The sequence below is a fragment of the Haliotis rubra genome, unplaced genomic scaffold (assembly GCF_003918875.1).
Source record: "Haliotis rubra isolate DU_JTF1 unplaced genomic scaffold, ASM391887v1 Scf2087, whole genome shotgun sequence".
Lineage (NCBI taxonomy): Eukaryota > Metazoa > Mollusca > Gastropoda > Lepetellida > Haliotidae > Haliotis > Haliotis rubra.
The window spans coordinates 41844-56792 of record NW_025766100.1 but is presented as its reverse complement, the minus strand read 5'-3'; the positions used below and the strand labels follow the sequence as shown (position 1 = coordinate 56792).

Here is a 14949-nt window from a genome sequence, read left to right as displayed (position 1 = left end):
CGGCATATTGATCATCATACTGATCCCCATTTTCATCTGTCACGTAAAATATGACGCATATCATTAAAAATCGAATATTGACCATTTTGAACCGCAACCAAACAACCATACCTGTCGTTTAGTTCCGAAAACTTTGCAAATACACATACAAAGTTATAGTTGTCGGTCAGCAAACGTTATACGTACGCCATGCAACACGAAGTTTCCGTCCGTTCAAAATATCATTAACAAAGGTTCATCATCCACAGCTTTAACTCACGTTAGTGGTATAAACTATCGATGAAATAGTTGTCATTCACTCGACGGTCAGTTACCTATCTAAAACAGTAACCAATTTCAGATAACCGACGAAACACCAGACCTCGACAGTTCCATTTTGCATTTTCGTGTTCGAAAATACCAACAGCGGGAATATACACGATCGATTAACGCCGATCGATTAATCACTTTATCCACACAAAGTGATTAAACAAACGGTACAGCCATGCATGCAGATTAACTGGTTCCAATACGTATCAGCCACTTCAGTATCGTAACCAGCGCAAAACAACTCTTTCAGTGATAACGTCAGTTATCGTCATTGTTGGCCACCAAATTACTTTCGTAAAGAATGGCGATTATGCAACAGCGGTCAGGCGTGTTGTTCGATGATCAACGCACCAGAAGGTTCATGCTATAATACTTTTCGCAATGGCCAGACCAGCAAAGATCATCATTGGGAACAGCAGAATACATATTGCCAGATGGTTGATGATGGTTGAAGTTCGACATCACCACCAGCCTTTGCTTATCGCATCGCCCAGCACTCATTGAATTCATGATTGTCGTGAAAGCGAAGACATCAACAAGAATTAAGTAATTGCGATTTACAATGCTCCAGATACCGTCATAGTAGCAGACGTCTGATTTTATTTCAGTTTTCAAAATATGCGATAACAAACCACCAGATTATTAATCAAATAGAAAGACGTTAACGCTGACAGCATTCACATAATATGAAAGCGATAACGGAACGTAAAGCAAAGATATATTGCGCAGTATCACTTTCGACTAATTCGCTTCCGAAACGTTGTTACAAGATGTCGTTCCAATGGCATACGACCACGGCAGTGCCTAACTTCGATGAAACAAAATCATAATTCATTGGCCTTACCGACGACATTAAAATGGATATCTCATCAAAAACACCGCTATTGAGCGCCATTTGTGTTTGTTGCAACCAAAAACTACTTACCGGTAAATAACATGCAGCTTGATTGATGTCCGGCCTGCGCATCACAATCTATCACAACAAATTCTATGCAGCGAAGTGCGGGCGTCGAATATCACACCACTTCGTCATCAATATTAAATCACCAATCATTTATCTCCGAGTAGCAGCCTTTATGCTCAGTTGCATGGAAAATATTTCGGTCATCAATCACAGTACTGTTAGTAGTGCAGTTTGATTCGGTCCTCTGAAAGCATCTCGCATTGATATCGTTCAGTCAACGCCAAAGCTTTCGAAAAGTTTCGCTATTCGCATTCATGCACGTTGAATAAGGGCGAAAAGCAACATTCAACACGAGATTCTGCCCCTGCGTATTGTATTCAATATTGAATCATATCAATTCTTTATTGAACGTTCATTTCGCATCCGAGAAACAGTCTTCCCATCATCATTACGTCAACTACGTGAAACACGACAAAAGAAGTTTGAACATATGCGACGAGAGACAGTAATAATGCCAGCATTACGCTATATATATGCCGGATTGTAGCCATCTATACCGTAAAACGGTCGGTATCTTCGGCACGAAATAACCAATGACCAGACAGCGTTCGCGCGACACATACACCACCACCATCAACATTGAACACTAAAATGTTCACCGCAATGACTAATGTCGATAATCGCCAGCCACCCTTTAAACAACACAATAAACAACACCAAACATCAAAGAATAACGGTTTTAACGAAACAACATACGCCTTCACGTCAATTGAATAGTTCGATGCAGCAATACCATTATCTTCGATGATAGTTTCCAAGACGTTCTGAAACATCATTCCAAAACCGGTTCTGAAACAACAGTCTGAAACAATCTTCCGAAGACATTCGCCTGGAAAGATGATTTTTCCAGTATGCCATTGATTAAGTTTAACTTCATCGAGGCTACGTTTTCATGGAAACCGGAGTAGTATCTATGAAACAACAGCCGTCATTTCAGTTCGAATAAGTTTGATCAATACGCAAAGTGCGAGCGCTCGGAATAAAGCGGTAAAACCCGTCCTCCTCATTGGAAACCACGTCTTCAATATCCATCGCCGTATTTACCGTCAAATCATTAGCATGAAAAGCAGAACCAAATGTTTCGATTTGGTGTTTCAAAATATCCACACCAAAAACAATAAACAAAGTTTACAAAACACATAATATTGCTAACATCGTCATTCGCATTTTCGTGATGCGCCAACCCGAAAATACAGTACAGTATGAACACAGTCAAACATGATCACCACCATCAACATTCGCCGGTTATTTGTTAGCAACCAGCGAGTGTGGCTTTAATGTTTATAACACTTGTTGCTCTTCATTTGCAATGCAGGACTTCAGATGCCAAAGAAATTCGAGTTATTTCCGCCGTTTGTGTTACTTCGATGTCAATGGTAATCGGTGATAAAGAAATTTTCCTCCTTCTTTCTTCCTTAAAGATGTCAGATAACACACGTGGCATAAAATAAACAGCCTGGTTAATGTCGTTATTATTACTGTCATACGTGACGTTGCAGCTTAACCGAACATGCCGCAACATAGCCGTCGTTAAATGGGGTTGCAATAATATATCAAGTCATATTACAGAACACATTGTGAAGACACAGTTATTGTGGATATACCAGTTTACTGCTATTAAATTATTATTACCACATTTATTTATAGAATACACTCCGGAGCCCGGATCAACCGCAAAGAGTTTCTTATTATTAATAGCTTTGGCACATGACAGCCGACACCGTTCGCCATATTAAATTAGTCCGCATCGAAACTCACTGTAAGATATCATTACGCAAATCAATCATCTGCACTCAATTAGCCAAAGCGTTACTAAACACAACAGTCTAAATGAAAAGTCATATGACAGTTCACGCATACCCCATGTACCGCAAAGACGTTATCAACAGGTCGCGAAAAGCGCCGTGACTCACACCATGCCACAGTTCAATAAATGTCGCCATTTCACCGTGATGAGATGTAACATAAGTTTCGATTAAAATATCGCTCGAAGTTACCACCGATATTTTCAGCATTTAGCAGCCGAAATATTACGCAGTGGCTGTTTCGCTTCCGTTAGGTAGAATACGCGATTTGAGCAAAATTTCCGGAGGCGATCCAGATACTGAACGTGATCTATCGCTTGGTTTTGCACCACTGCCAATGATGCTGAATAGTTCAGATCGTTCATTGTTCAGTCGTTACCAACACGCTTCATACCGATATTACGTCGGTCAAAAGGTTGCCGTCCAGCAGACCATTACTATACCAGTTACCAACGCTTTATCGTAGGCATCTAGGCACGCGAAGCCCCCGCCAAACATGTGGTCACTACGTCATCGTCTAACAGCACATCAATGCCACGGGCATTGCATGTTTTCCGTGCAAAATACTTATACTTTAAAACAAATTGCCTGACTGCACGTCGCCAATAGCACGATAAATCACGAAGTCCCGAGCTCAAAGCCGATGAACCGTTGCGAGAAATGGTGCCAACACGACACTGGTGAACATCACACGATAGACGGTGAAAGCCCCAATAATAGCCAGGTTCGTCGTCAGGCATTACCGCGAGTTTACCAAACGACGACATTCCGGTTCATCAATACAGCCACGGCATACGATATGTTAATGGGCAAGCAACAGCGGCAGCAGGTTACAAATCGCCGTATGCCACGCCAAGCGAGGCGGCTGCAGGCATAATGTCGCCAGATGGAAAATCATCAAATGCTGCCTGGGGAATCTCCTGTTCTTTCACGAAGTCATTGAGGCCAACATGCCAAACGGGCAATCAGCGAAAAGGCGAGCAGTATCTTCGCGACGCTCTCAGCCGACCGAAGAGGCGAATGCGTTCACGATCGTCAACAGTAGTAAAATGGTCGCTTCCAGCCAAAACACGCTGTTGACACCGCTTTCATGTTAAGTTACGAAAGATACCGCAAACACCAGTTTATCTGTCGCGCCTCTTCACGCCGCATATTAAGATTGACAGGAAGTCGATGCCATATGACAGCAATTTTCATCACAGGCTCCATGCATTCTTCCCGACGCCGACAGACGACCTGCGGTTATGGTTAAAATTACGATCCAGCGACGCCAACAGTAGCCAAACAAGTCGTCTTCAGTGTTGGGGATTCAGCCAACAGCCTAAAGCAGCATCGTCAACAAATGCTATGACGTGCAGAAGGCAGCTGTAGGTCAAGACAGATGTAGCAGCGCATTGATAAGAGTGGCAGCCAAAGTTAAAAGCGAGACTAACTTATCCTCTCATTCGCCGAACATCGCCACCAGTTGCACAATCAGGAACAGAGGTCTTTCACATCGTCAGACTGTACAGATAATTCGAAATATCGTTAGTGGCGCCAGTCCACGCACAGATGCATAATACTATTGAGCAGCCTTTTGATTAGCCATACCGAGCCATAATATAATGCCATGCAGTACTTGAAACAACGCTTTAGGGTATTGTCCGGCAAAAGCAAACTGATTCGAAGGGTTTGCAGTATCCTTAACCTCAAAGAAAACAAAGTCAGCATCCACGGCAGAAATCAGGCCGACGATAACAATAAAGTACGCGGTCAATAACGATCATTTAGAACCGCCAGTTATCTGCTTGATCAGCAATGATATAAATCAAGATCAGAACATAAATAGTACCAGCCGATTTCGACGATGCGTTTGAAAATTCCCGCTTCGATAGCGTACCTGGTCGTTCAATATCATGCCGTTTCGGAGACTTTCAGTTCTCTCAATAGTGGCGCATGGTCACCAGGTTGTCATAAATCAGCATCAGTCGACGACTTCGCCAGTAAGAATAACTCAAAGTTTCGTTACCGGCAACATCTAGTAGTTCATATTAAACATGACAAAATAGTTACAGTTCAACATTCTTGCCCGAAGACACTGGTCACGGCGTTGTATCACCCGAAGATACGAACGATATTTCTTTCAAACCTGAATTAGCGTACCGAACATTTATCGAAAGTCAACTTTGTTCAAAGGGCTTCCGTCGGGCGAGTTTTTCACGACCTGCCGATCTCTTCAACAAGGTGTTGTCCGATATTCAATTATTATCGAATTACGAATGGGTAAACAGACTCGCGATATGTGGCTGGTTTCAATAAAAGTTTGGTCGAAAATAGTTTTGCTGACAGATGTATCAGGTAGTACAGGATTTGAAATTGCGGAAGCCGGCAGATGGCCCGATCAGGGTTAATGGGGAATTTATCACGCATTTTCGAAGTACCATCAAAATATAAACGAAGAAGTTCTTTCACTGCATTGAACAAGCAATCATCGCATTCGTATCGTCGTCTTTGAGTTCTTCTTCGTTTAATCATATCGAAATTCGTTTTATACGGTTCAATAAAGGTGAGTCGATGCGACAAATATCGCCACCAGAAGCCAGCCATCCCAGATCTGAACGAAGTTGAGCAGACAAGTTTCACGTCAGTTACTCGTCAACTCCAGCGAAGACAGCATCGTTCTCGCAGCAGCCGAGCAGCGACGATTCTCCAGAGATTACGGTCAGTTCCGGAACAAGTTCAAACTTTGTTCATTGCGTTCGGTCGTTCATAAAAACTTCATGTCATGGTGCCGTACTTCGTCATAAACAAAGAATCGCTCGTCATCAACCGATGTTCAGTGGGCGGTGACAAAGAAATTATTGAAAACAGAACACCAGTCAGGTTTGCACCGTCATGTTTGGTACGTCTTCTTCAAAGTTAAAGGTTGGTGCTGGTTTTCAGGTAAGAACTAGTTCAAAGACATCAATACCGGAGTCCGCATCTAAGTAATGGCAAAGCCGTTGTTCATCTTCAATATCAGCAGCATCCGGTCATTGGTTATCGAGGCAACGACTCACCATAAAGCGTTGAAATTCGGCTGCCTATTTTTCCACCCGTCTGATTTCGCCAATCGAAAATACCAGTTTCCACTGGTGCCCACCCTAAGTCTGATAAACAATAATATCATCTCGTTATCGGCCAGCGTCGTTCATGGCAGCTGTCAGTCCTGTTATCGGTTGTCAATTTGAACAGTCACTTTTGCAACGTAATCAAATAAGCACCTTCAAAAATCATTATTCAGTTTATCTATTGTATTCGGGCACACCGATACTTAACTCCCACCGATGCTGCCACAAGATGTTTCTTTCCAGCGATCGTGATCGTTTTCGTAAGAGCCAGATACCTATATTCAAACAACAATAAATGGAGTCAGCCGTCTGATCCTCTGCGGTTGTGTCGACCGACCGAAGCCGATAAGATGAAGAGAACACCATTCAATTCACCCATCTGCAGCACACAGCCAGCCGTTAAGATAAGCGGGAGACGTCCATAAAGGGTTCGTTTATCAAGATCTCCAACATTCGCCACGCCGCATAATGCGCGGCGGCGTGAAGTCCGAACTTAACAGGCGTTTAGTCAACATTATCGCACGAATTTTGCAGAACCGGTTCACGACCAGCCCCGAACTCAGCTGGGATCACCCAGCAATTGTTCGGTTATCATGATGCCTGGCACAAAATTTCAAAGTAAAGAGGCGAAAGGGGTTCATGGTGTGTTTATTTCAGCCTGCCGGTGGGTAGCCGCAGTAGGCGTGGTTCTGTAAGGCCAACATGGCTCATGGGGTTAAATATATAGCGTTAATTAGGTTTACGGTTAATTCGTTTTCAGCGGGACCGGTTGCCGGCTTCAGTGCCGGGAACCCGAATGCTGTTTTTCACCGGGGAATTAACAGTTGGCAGTTTCGGTTCAGCTGCCTCAATTACAGACGTCATTGGGCCCAGTTACCTCGAAGATTAGCAATGCACATGAAGTACCATTGCGCTGACCAGCGTTGTCGTCGTCACAAGTTCAGCATTACCAGTGTTCGCCACCGTTTCTGACGCCAGTTGTCGGTTGCGACGTTTCGCATTAGCCCTCGCTATATTGGGGCAATACGCGTTGAGCATCGCCAGTCGTCATTGCTGTGCTGAGGCCCAAATGGCGGAAACGTTACACAGCAACCGACCAACGCTGGGGTCAAAATTGGGAGCGAACGCCGCCAGGCCCAGCTGTGTAATTTATAATTAATGCTAAGACCCCAATGACGGAAACGTCGCAACCCGACCAACGCTGGGGGTCAACAATGGGAGCGAACGCCGCCAGGCCCAGCTGTGTAATTGCTAATCTCTAATTAATGCTAAGGCCCAAATGACGGAAACGTCGCGGGTCTAATTGGGGCGAGCGCCGCCAGGCCCGATATAACTTAACTGTTACTAGATTCCCCGGTGAAAACCGGGAAAGACTGGGTTCAACTGGTAAGAAGGTAGCTTAGCCGAGGTTCCAGCTGGAAAGCAGGTAACCGTAAACCCTAATGAACATATATATATTCTTATGAGTTATGTTGAAAGGTAGCCCACAAGAACCACGCACTCCACGACATGATTTATTCAGGAACTATCATCCAAAATATATATACAATATGTTGAGGTGATAGATATGTACAATTCTTCATGCCTGGTACCATTATCGCATGATATTGCAGTAAGAACCCACTTTCCTGAGAAGAGGACTACAATGAAGGAAAAACAGAGACGCAACTGTGGATTTAATGGCCGAGGGTGTGGAGGTTCTAGTGGGCTACCCCAATCTTGAAATAGAATGCTAACAATAAGCCTAAAAGATTTTAGCTATGTGGCAACTAGCGTCGCCAACATAATTGTTACTAGCCAAAGAATGCTGAGGCCCAAATGACGGAAACGTCGCAACCCGACCAACGCTGGGGGTCAAAATTGGGAGCGAACGCCGCCAGGCCCAGCTGTGTAATTGCTAATCTATAATTAATGCTAAGACCCCAATGACGGAAACGTCGCAACCCGACCAACGCTGGGGGTCAACAATGGGAGCGAACGCCGCCAGGCCCAGCTGTGTAATTGCTAATCTCTAATTAATGCTAAGGCCCAAATGACGGAAACGTCGCAGGTCTAATTGGGATCGAACGCCGCCAGGCCCCGATACTTAACTTAACTGTTACTAGATTCCCCGAGTGAAAACCCGGGAAAGACTGGGTTCCAACTGGTAAGAAGGTAACCCAGCCGAGGTTCCCGCTGGAAAGCAGGTAACCGGAAACCCTAATTAACATATATATATTCTTATGAGTTATGTTGAAAGGTAGCCCACAAGAACCACGCCACCTAGCACAACAGTGCTACCCCACACCATACGGCTAAGGCTGAAGATACGCGTACCCGCCATGATTGCCTCATATAAGAAATTCACTTACCTCTTTACTTACTTACTTTGAAAATTTTGTACCAAGGCATCGTTTATGTCGCGGACGAATTGATGAACCCCTTTAGAGCTAAGGTGCGTCCCATCCCACTGGAACCAGGATGGGTCCGTGGCCACTATATGTGGATGGGGGATTACCACAAAATTCGGTATGTGCGTGAAATGGTTGGCTAAACGCCTGTTAAGTTTGGACCTACTGCGGTCCACCTTACGTGGGTCCCGCGCATTATGCCAATAACGGCGTGGCAAGATGTTGGAATATAAGATCTTGGCGTTCGGCAGGTGGACCTGTAGCCGCTTTATGGACATCTCCATATCACCCAGCAGCTGGCTCGCCTTTGTGGTGCACAGGTCGTTGGAGCCAAGGTGGATGACTACAGCCTTGGGTGGTCGCCGCATCGCCTGGACTTGGGCATCTATCAGCTGGTCGAGTTCCGCCCAACGCAAGCCCCCCCTCGCAAGCCACAGGATCGTTCTGTGACGAGCCAACTCCATTTGGTGCATTTGGAGCTCTCGTCTGGCTCTTGCCACGAAACTTGATCCTACGATCCATACTGGAAAGAAAACGCAGTAGTAGCATCGGAAGTCATTTACAGGAGTTAGAATATCAGTGCCCTTTGGATACAAATAGGTCGCTTGAATGTATGAAGTTTTAAAGAGAGTGCTTGATATTATTTGATTACATTTACAAAAAGTAACTGATATGCTAAATTATTTTGTTGGTAGCCGAATATAGGACTGATAGCATTGTGACTTCCACCTGCCGTACTGCTGGATGAGATGTGGGGGTACCCCATTCATGGCTGCTGTAGTTGCTGCTCCGATACGGAATGAATGTGAAGAATAGTTTTCAGTATTTATGGAGCTTAGGGCCAAGGCTTTTTTTAAGTACGGCTTGGAATTGGTACCTGGTTAGCGGAGTATGGTCGAAATGGATGAACGCTGGAGAAGGGCCTAGAGGGCGGGCCCGCAAATAGGCCTTAAGGGCTGCTATTGGGCATGTGGATTGACCAGGTGTTGCCTCAATAACTACAGAAACGCCAAACCCTCGTGGGTCACCTTTTGAATGTGGGAGGTGGATAGTAACTGTCTCGGGTTGACCTGATATACTTACGTCCTGGATGGTGCAGCCAGGCTGTGATGTCTTTGTTTGAACTAGTTCACTTACCCTGAAGAAACCAAAGAAGGCCACGCAATATACTGCTTTGAAGAGGCATACTTCGTATGACGAGGTACAAACCTGACTGAGATTGTTGTTCACTATTTTTAACAGATCCAGCGTAATAGGTTTTCTCCTGTCCTGCCGCCCACTGGACTTGTACATACCTGTTATCAGTTTATTGACAAGGAAATGCCCGGTGCAGTCCTGGAGGCCTTTGAATTTATGGTAAGAAGACACAGCTGCGATATAAGTTTTTTACTGTGTTTGGAGAATGATTAGTGACTGACAAATGAGCAATAAAGTTTACAACCTGATCCAGAGGGACTGGCCATGTCTCCGGAAGTCGATGTACTGCTCGAAACTGCTGCAGGGCATCGATGCCTGTCTTGTAGGTCGACCAGGTATTTGTCGATAGGGACCGGCGTAGGAGCCTGTCTGCTTCTTGTTCTAGATCTGCCATATGGTGTCTGGGATTGGCGTTGGTGCAGCTTTCGCTTCTGGTGCGGCTGCCCGAAAGCGGTCGAACTGAAACCTCGAGAGTGCATCGGCTATAACATTGGAATTGGTGTCAATGTATTTAGATTTAAACAAGATGTTATGATTAAAGCAAAGAAGAATAAGGCGACGGAGGAGATTCATCACCGGGCATTTGGATGATTGCTTGTTGATGATTGCCACCACTGCCTGGTTGTCACAGTAGAAAAGGATTTTCTTGTTTGCAAGCTGAGGTCCCCATATTTTGATGGCCAAGACGATGGGAAACAGCTCCAGGAAAGTCATGTCGAGTGTGGTCCCATTCACAACCCACTGATCAGGCCATCTGCCGCAAAACCATTCCCCCTGAAGGTAGGCCCCAAATCCTGTACTGCCTGATGCATCTGTGTAGAGCTGGAGATGAGAGTTGTCTACCCACAACTGGTCCTGAAAAACTGATACACCATTAAACTTTGTAAGAAATGTTAGCCACATATGCAGGTCCTGTTTTACCCATTCAGTGATTCGAATATGGTGGAATGGTTGCTTACCTTGACAGAGAAGGTCAATGAGCCGTCGGCAAAAGGCTCTGCCCATTGGAATTGCCCTACAGATAAAGTTGAGCTTTCCGATGAGGGACTGTAGCTCCTTTCTTGTTACCTTGGAATTAGGTTTGAAGAGGATATGCTGTATCTGGGATGTGATTTCACGTATCTTACCTTCAGGTATTCTAACCTGCATGGCCAGTGTGTCGATTTCAAGACCCAAGAATGTTAATTTAGATGCTGGGCCAACTGTTTTGTCATGAGCAATGGGAATACCTAGATGAGTTAGCATTGCCAGTGAAGTCTGTAAGTTAGCCTGGCACTGGGTTGTGCCCTGTGATCCCCCAGTCAGAAAGTCGTCGAGGTAGTGCATGATTTGTATGCCTGGGAGGCGTTGACTTATGCACCACTGTAGGAAAGAACTGAAAGTCTCAAAGACAGCACATGATATTGAGCAGCCAAAAGGTAAGCATTTATCAAAGTAGAATTTACCTTCAAACTGTACCCCCATCAATTCAAAATCAGCTGGGTGTACTGGTATAATTCTGAATGCGGATTTGATATCGAACTTTGCCAGCAGTGCCCCCCGACCCAAGTGTTGTATCATTCGGATAGCTTCGTCAAACTTAGCGTAAGACACTGAGCATGCTTGCGGATCTATGTGGTCATTTATTGACCCGCCTTTTGGATAAGACAAATGATGTATTAGACGAAAATCGTCAGCCTGATTTCCTTGCCATAATTGGGATTCTGACTGTTTCTTTGGGACAAGACCTATTGGGGATACTTGCAAATTAACAAAGGGGGGAGTGTTAAACGGCCCAGCCATTCTGTTCAGATCCAGTTCCTTTTTTAGCTTTTGCCGGACAATGTGTACCCTATCCCTGTGTGTCGCTGACTTTAAATTTTTCGCGAGACGACTATGGCGCATACCTTGAAACTCGAGCTGGAAACCAAATGTAAAACCTTCAAGTAGATATTGTGCATCTGTTGCATTGGACTGATCATAACGATGCAACCAGGGAGTTAATCTATCTAGTCTGACGGGTGTAGGAGCCAAAGACCTTACCTCTGTTTCCTCTGGTTGGCTGCCTTGGGCTGGTGAAGCATGGGCCCATACTGTTGTTGGATAGGGGGAGTCGTTGGACCCCCGGTCCTCGAAAGCAGCTGGCCGCCCCATGCGAAGCGTCGTTGCACTTGCTGCATCTGTGCGGGTACACACAACTGTACCTTCTGCATCCATGCGGTTTGTTGAATGCAAAGCAGATGTTGAGCGCTGGATCTAACACACTAGGGACAGACTGCTGACCGGGGGATAAACACCTACCTGTTGGCGTCCCGACTGCGGGGTCATGAATTTTAACCATAACTCACCGTCAATTCTGTCCCAGCGTCGGAGAGGGTCTCTCGCCATTCTGTGTCGAAATTGCTGGTCATATAGCATCCAGGCTTCCTGTCCAAATCTTAATGCTGCCGAGCGGATTGTCTCCATGTAAGAGAGGAGACTTTGCACGATAGATAAACTGAAATGTTTACCGAGGTATATGCTCATGTAAACATGAAAAGCGGATGTCCAGCTGCCAAGCGTTAGTTTTTTAGCTGGAGCTTTGACCGGTTTAAAAATCACCCTACCTGTTGTGTCCGTCGTCACGGTCAGTGATTCGCCCTCTTCGACGCCCCCGTCAACAGGGAGAAGCGTGCCGAGGTCGACATACTCACCTCTCCATACTTTTTCCCTTGTTTGTTGTTTGACGTGTGCATCAATGGCTTCCGCGTGGAAGACAAGGGATTCCCCCAAAGGTAGCATTTGATTGGTTGATGCGTCACCAGGAGCCTCGCTCTGAGAAGACGGGTTAACCCTGCCTCGCTCGCACTCAGCGAAGGAATGCGCGGGGAAATTGGAAGCGCTCACAGAAGACGAATGGCCGGATTTATTGGCTCCTGACTGCCCCAAAAGCGCCCATATTTGCTGCAATTGCTCTCTTATCGGCTCATTAACATTGTGTGGGTTAGGTAATGCGTGATCCGTTTGGTTGGAGTCGGTCACGGTGGAAGTCAAAATGCCTGACGGTATGGACACAAAATTATTATTACGAGGAATGTAATGAAACTCACCATCTGCTGCTGCATCCATGGTGATTGGTACTCCATTCACCTCCCTCGGTGTTCCAGTAGTGTCCCGTGGTCGCTTCGACCCTCTCACCAAACGATGGTTCATGGCTGCACGGCGTTTTGGTGGCATGCTTGTCGGCGGTTGAAACCAAGGACTTCAGTGATTTATCGATATATTAGCGAGGAAGAAAGAGAGCCGTACGAATCAAGGACTTGAATTTGAACAAAATTATAGAAGTATTTGCAGCGGAGGAGATACGGAAAGCGAAAGAGAAAACGGTACGAGTATGCCCGGTGAACGGCTGACGCGAAGTGATGCGTAAAGAATTACTGTTAGATTGATGACGTAATGCACGAGGTGTTACGCATGAGTGACGTAATTTTCAGGGAGCTGCGCGTGCAGCTCCACTGATGCGCGAAATCAAAATGTAAACATAAGATAGCATACCTGCAATAAAAACATTTAGTAACTAGTACTAAATGCCAATATCTGGACATCACTTACTCCAGAGTACATAAAATCACTGTATTCTACTCTACCTAAGCGAATGAGGGCTGTACTTGCAGTAAATGGCTGTATTACTAAATACTGAAAATATCAGGTAAGTGGCTTCAGGCATTATTTTGAAATCAAACTATATTTACATCTCATCACAGTTAGCGAAAATTACATGGCGGCCATTTTGTGAACTTTAATATGGCACATGAGTGTAGGTCACGGCACTTCGCGACAGATTACGTTGTTTAGTACTTCCGGTGACAAACAACGTTTTTCGGCAATGGCGATAACACTGTTACATGGGGTATGCCGTGGATAATCATACTTGTTTTCATTTAAAGACTGGTATTGTTTAAGCATGGCAAGCACAGTAAGGGTGGAGTTGACATGGGTGCAGATTGGTTAATCGTTTGATTGCATGTGATATCTTACAGTGGGATTTTATTGTCCCCCGGAGAGGGGACCTAATTTAATAAAATATGGCAGGCAGGTATCCGGTATAATGCATGTGTACCCAAAAACTGTGTTAATAAATAAAGTATCTTGCAGTTGGAATTATCCAGAAGATAACTTAATGTGCAATGAAAATCCAGGTGTAATTCTATAAAAATAAATGTAGTGAATTAAATAATAATTTAATAGCGAGTAAACAATTATGATTATATCCACAATAGCTGTGAATAGGTGTCTCTCACAAATGTATTCTGTAATATGAGCTTGATTAATATATTATTACAACCCCATTTAGCATTTGGCTATGGTGCAGCATGTTCAGTTAAACATAACATCCACATGCTTAATTTAGCAATAATATCTTGACATTGTAAGGAACTGTTTACATTTTATAAGTATATCATACTTGGTCTCACGTGTGTTATGTATTTTTTTCAGTTGGATCAGATGCACATCTTTAAGAGGAGAAAGAAGGAGGAAAAGATTTCTTTATCACCACAATTACCATTGACATCAAGAGCAACACAAACTGAAACAGAAAAATCCATCTTTCCAAGCTTGGAAATGTCTTGGAAAGATGATGTTTCCAAGACATTTCCAATTTTGGAAAGATGATGTTTCCAAGACTTTCCAATTTTGGAAAGATGATGTTTCCAAAAATTTCCAATCTTGGAAATATCCGCAAGGGGAGATAACTGGTGGGTGATGGTAAATTATTGTTCTGCATGGGCTAATTGCAATAGTGGCATGGGGCGGCATGAGTGTTTCATGGGGTCGTTAAGGCGACTGGCGGTAGTCTTTGATGTTTGGTGTTGTTTTAGTAATGATTGTTTAAGGGGTTAACGAAAGGATTATCGACTTGACTAGTCGAAATTGCAGTGAACACATTTTAAGTGTTCAATGTTGTGGGTGAAAAGTGAATTTGTCACGTTGAGTTTAAATATGTATCATCATAAGCTTATATCTAGTCAGTGAGAGTTAATTTCGTACAAGGGCCACCGACCCGTTTTACAATTATAAAGATGAAAATACAATCCAGCGCCATATATAATATTAAGCTGTATGCTAACGTGTACAATGTCTCATTTAATCTTATACTCTATATTCAAAAACTTCGCTCTTTTTGTCAATGTTTCACATGGATTATTTATGTAGTATTGTGGGAGAAGGCTGTTTCT

The 14949-nt window shown here is 44.3% G+C and overlaps 2 protein-coding genes across 2 annotated transcripts; both read right to left on the bottom strand.

The window, feature by feature from the left end:
- Positions 1–10135: 10135 nt before the first annotated feature.
- LOC124276384 lies at positions 10136–11950 on the bottom strand. The gene is made up of 2 exons (XM_046712027.1): positions 11777–11950; positions 10136–11116 (listed from the first exon to the last, which is right to left on the bottom strand). Exons 1-2 carry the CDS (start codon positions 11948–11950, stop codon positions 10136–10138), a joined length of 1155 nt encoding a protein of 384 aa, XP_046567983.1.
- Positions 11951–11989: 39 nt separating this feature from the next.
- LOC124276383 lies at positions 11990–13304 on the bottom strand. The gene has a single exon (XM_046712026.1). It carries the CDS (start codon positions 12947–12949, stop codon positions 11990–11992), a length of 960 nt encoding a protein of 319 aa, XP_046567982.1. The 5' UTR covers positions 12950–13304.
- Positions 13305–14949: the final 1645 nt, after the last annotated feature.

Bases quoted from the DNA above. Each gene is read 5' to 3' on its own strand.
- LOC124276383 (XM_046712026.1), bottom strand. From the start codon at position 12,949: ATGCCACCAAAACGCCGTGCAGCCATGAACCATCGTTTGGTGAGAGGG.
- LOC124276384 (XM_046712027.1), bottom strand. From the start codon at position 11,950: ATGGATGCAGAAGGTACAGTTGTGTGTACCCGCACAGATGCAGCAAGT. The intron at 11,117-11,776 runs GTAAGGTCTTTG...TCTTTCCTACAG, and splicing joins GCCAACCAGAGGAAACAGAG to TGGTGCATAAGTCAACGCCT.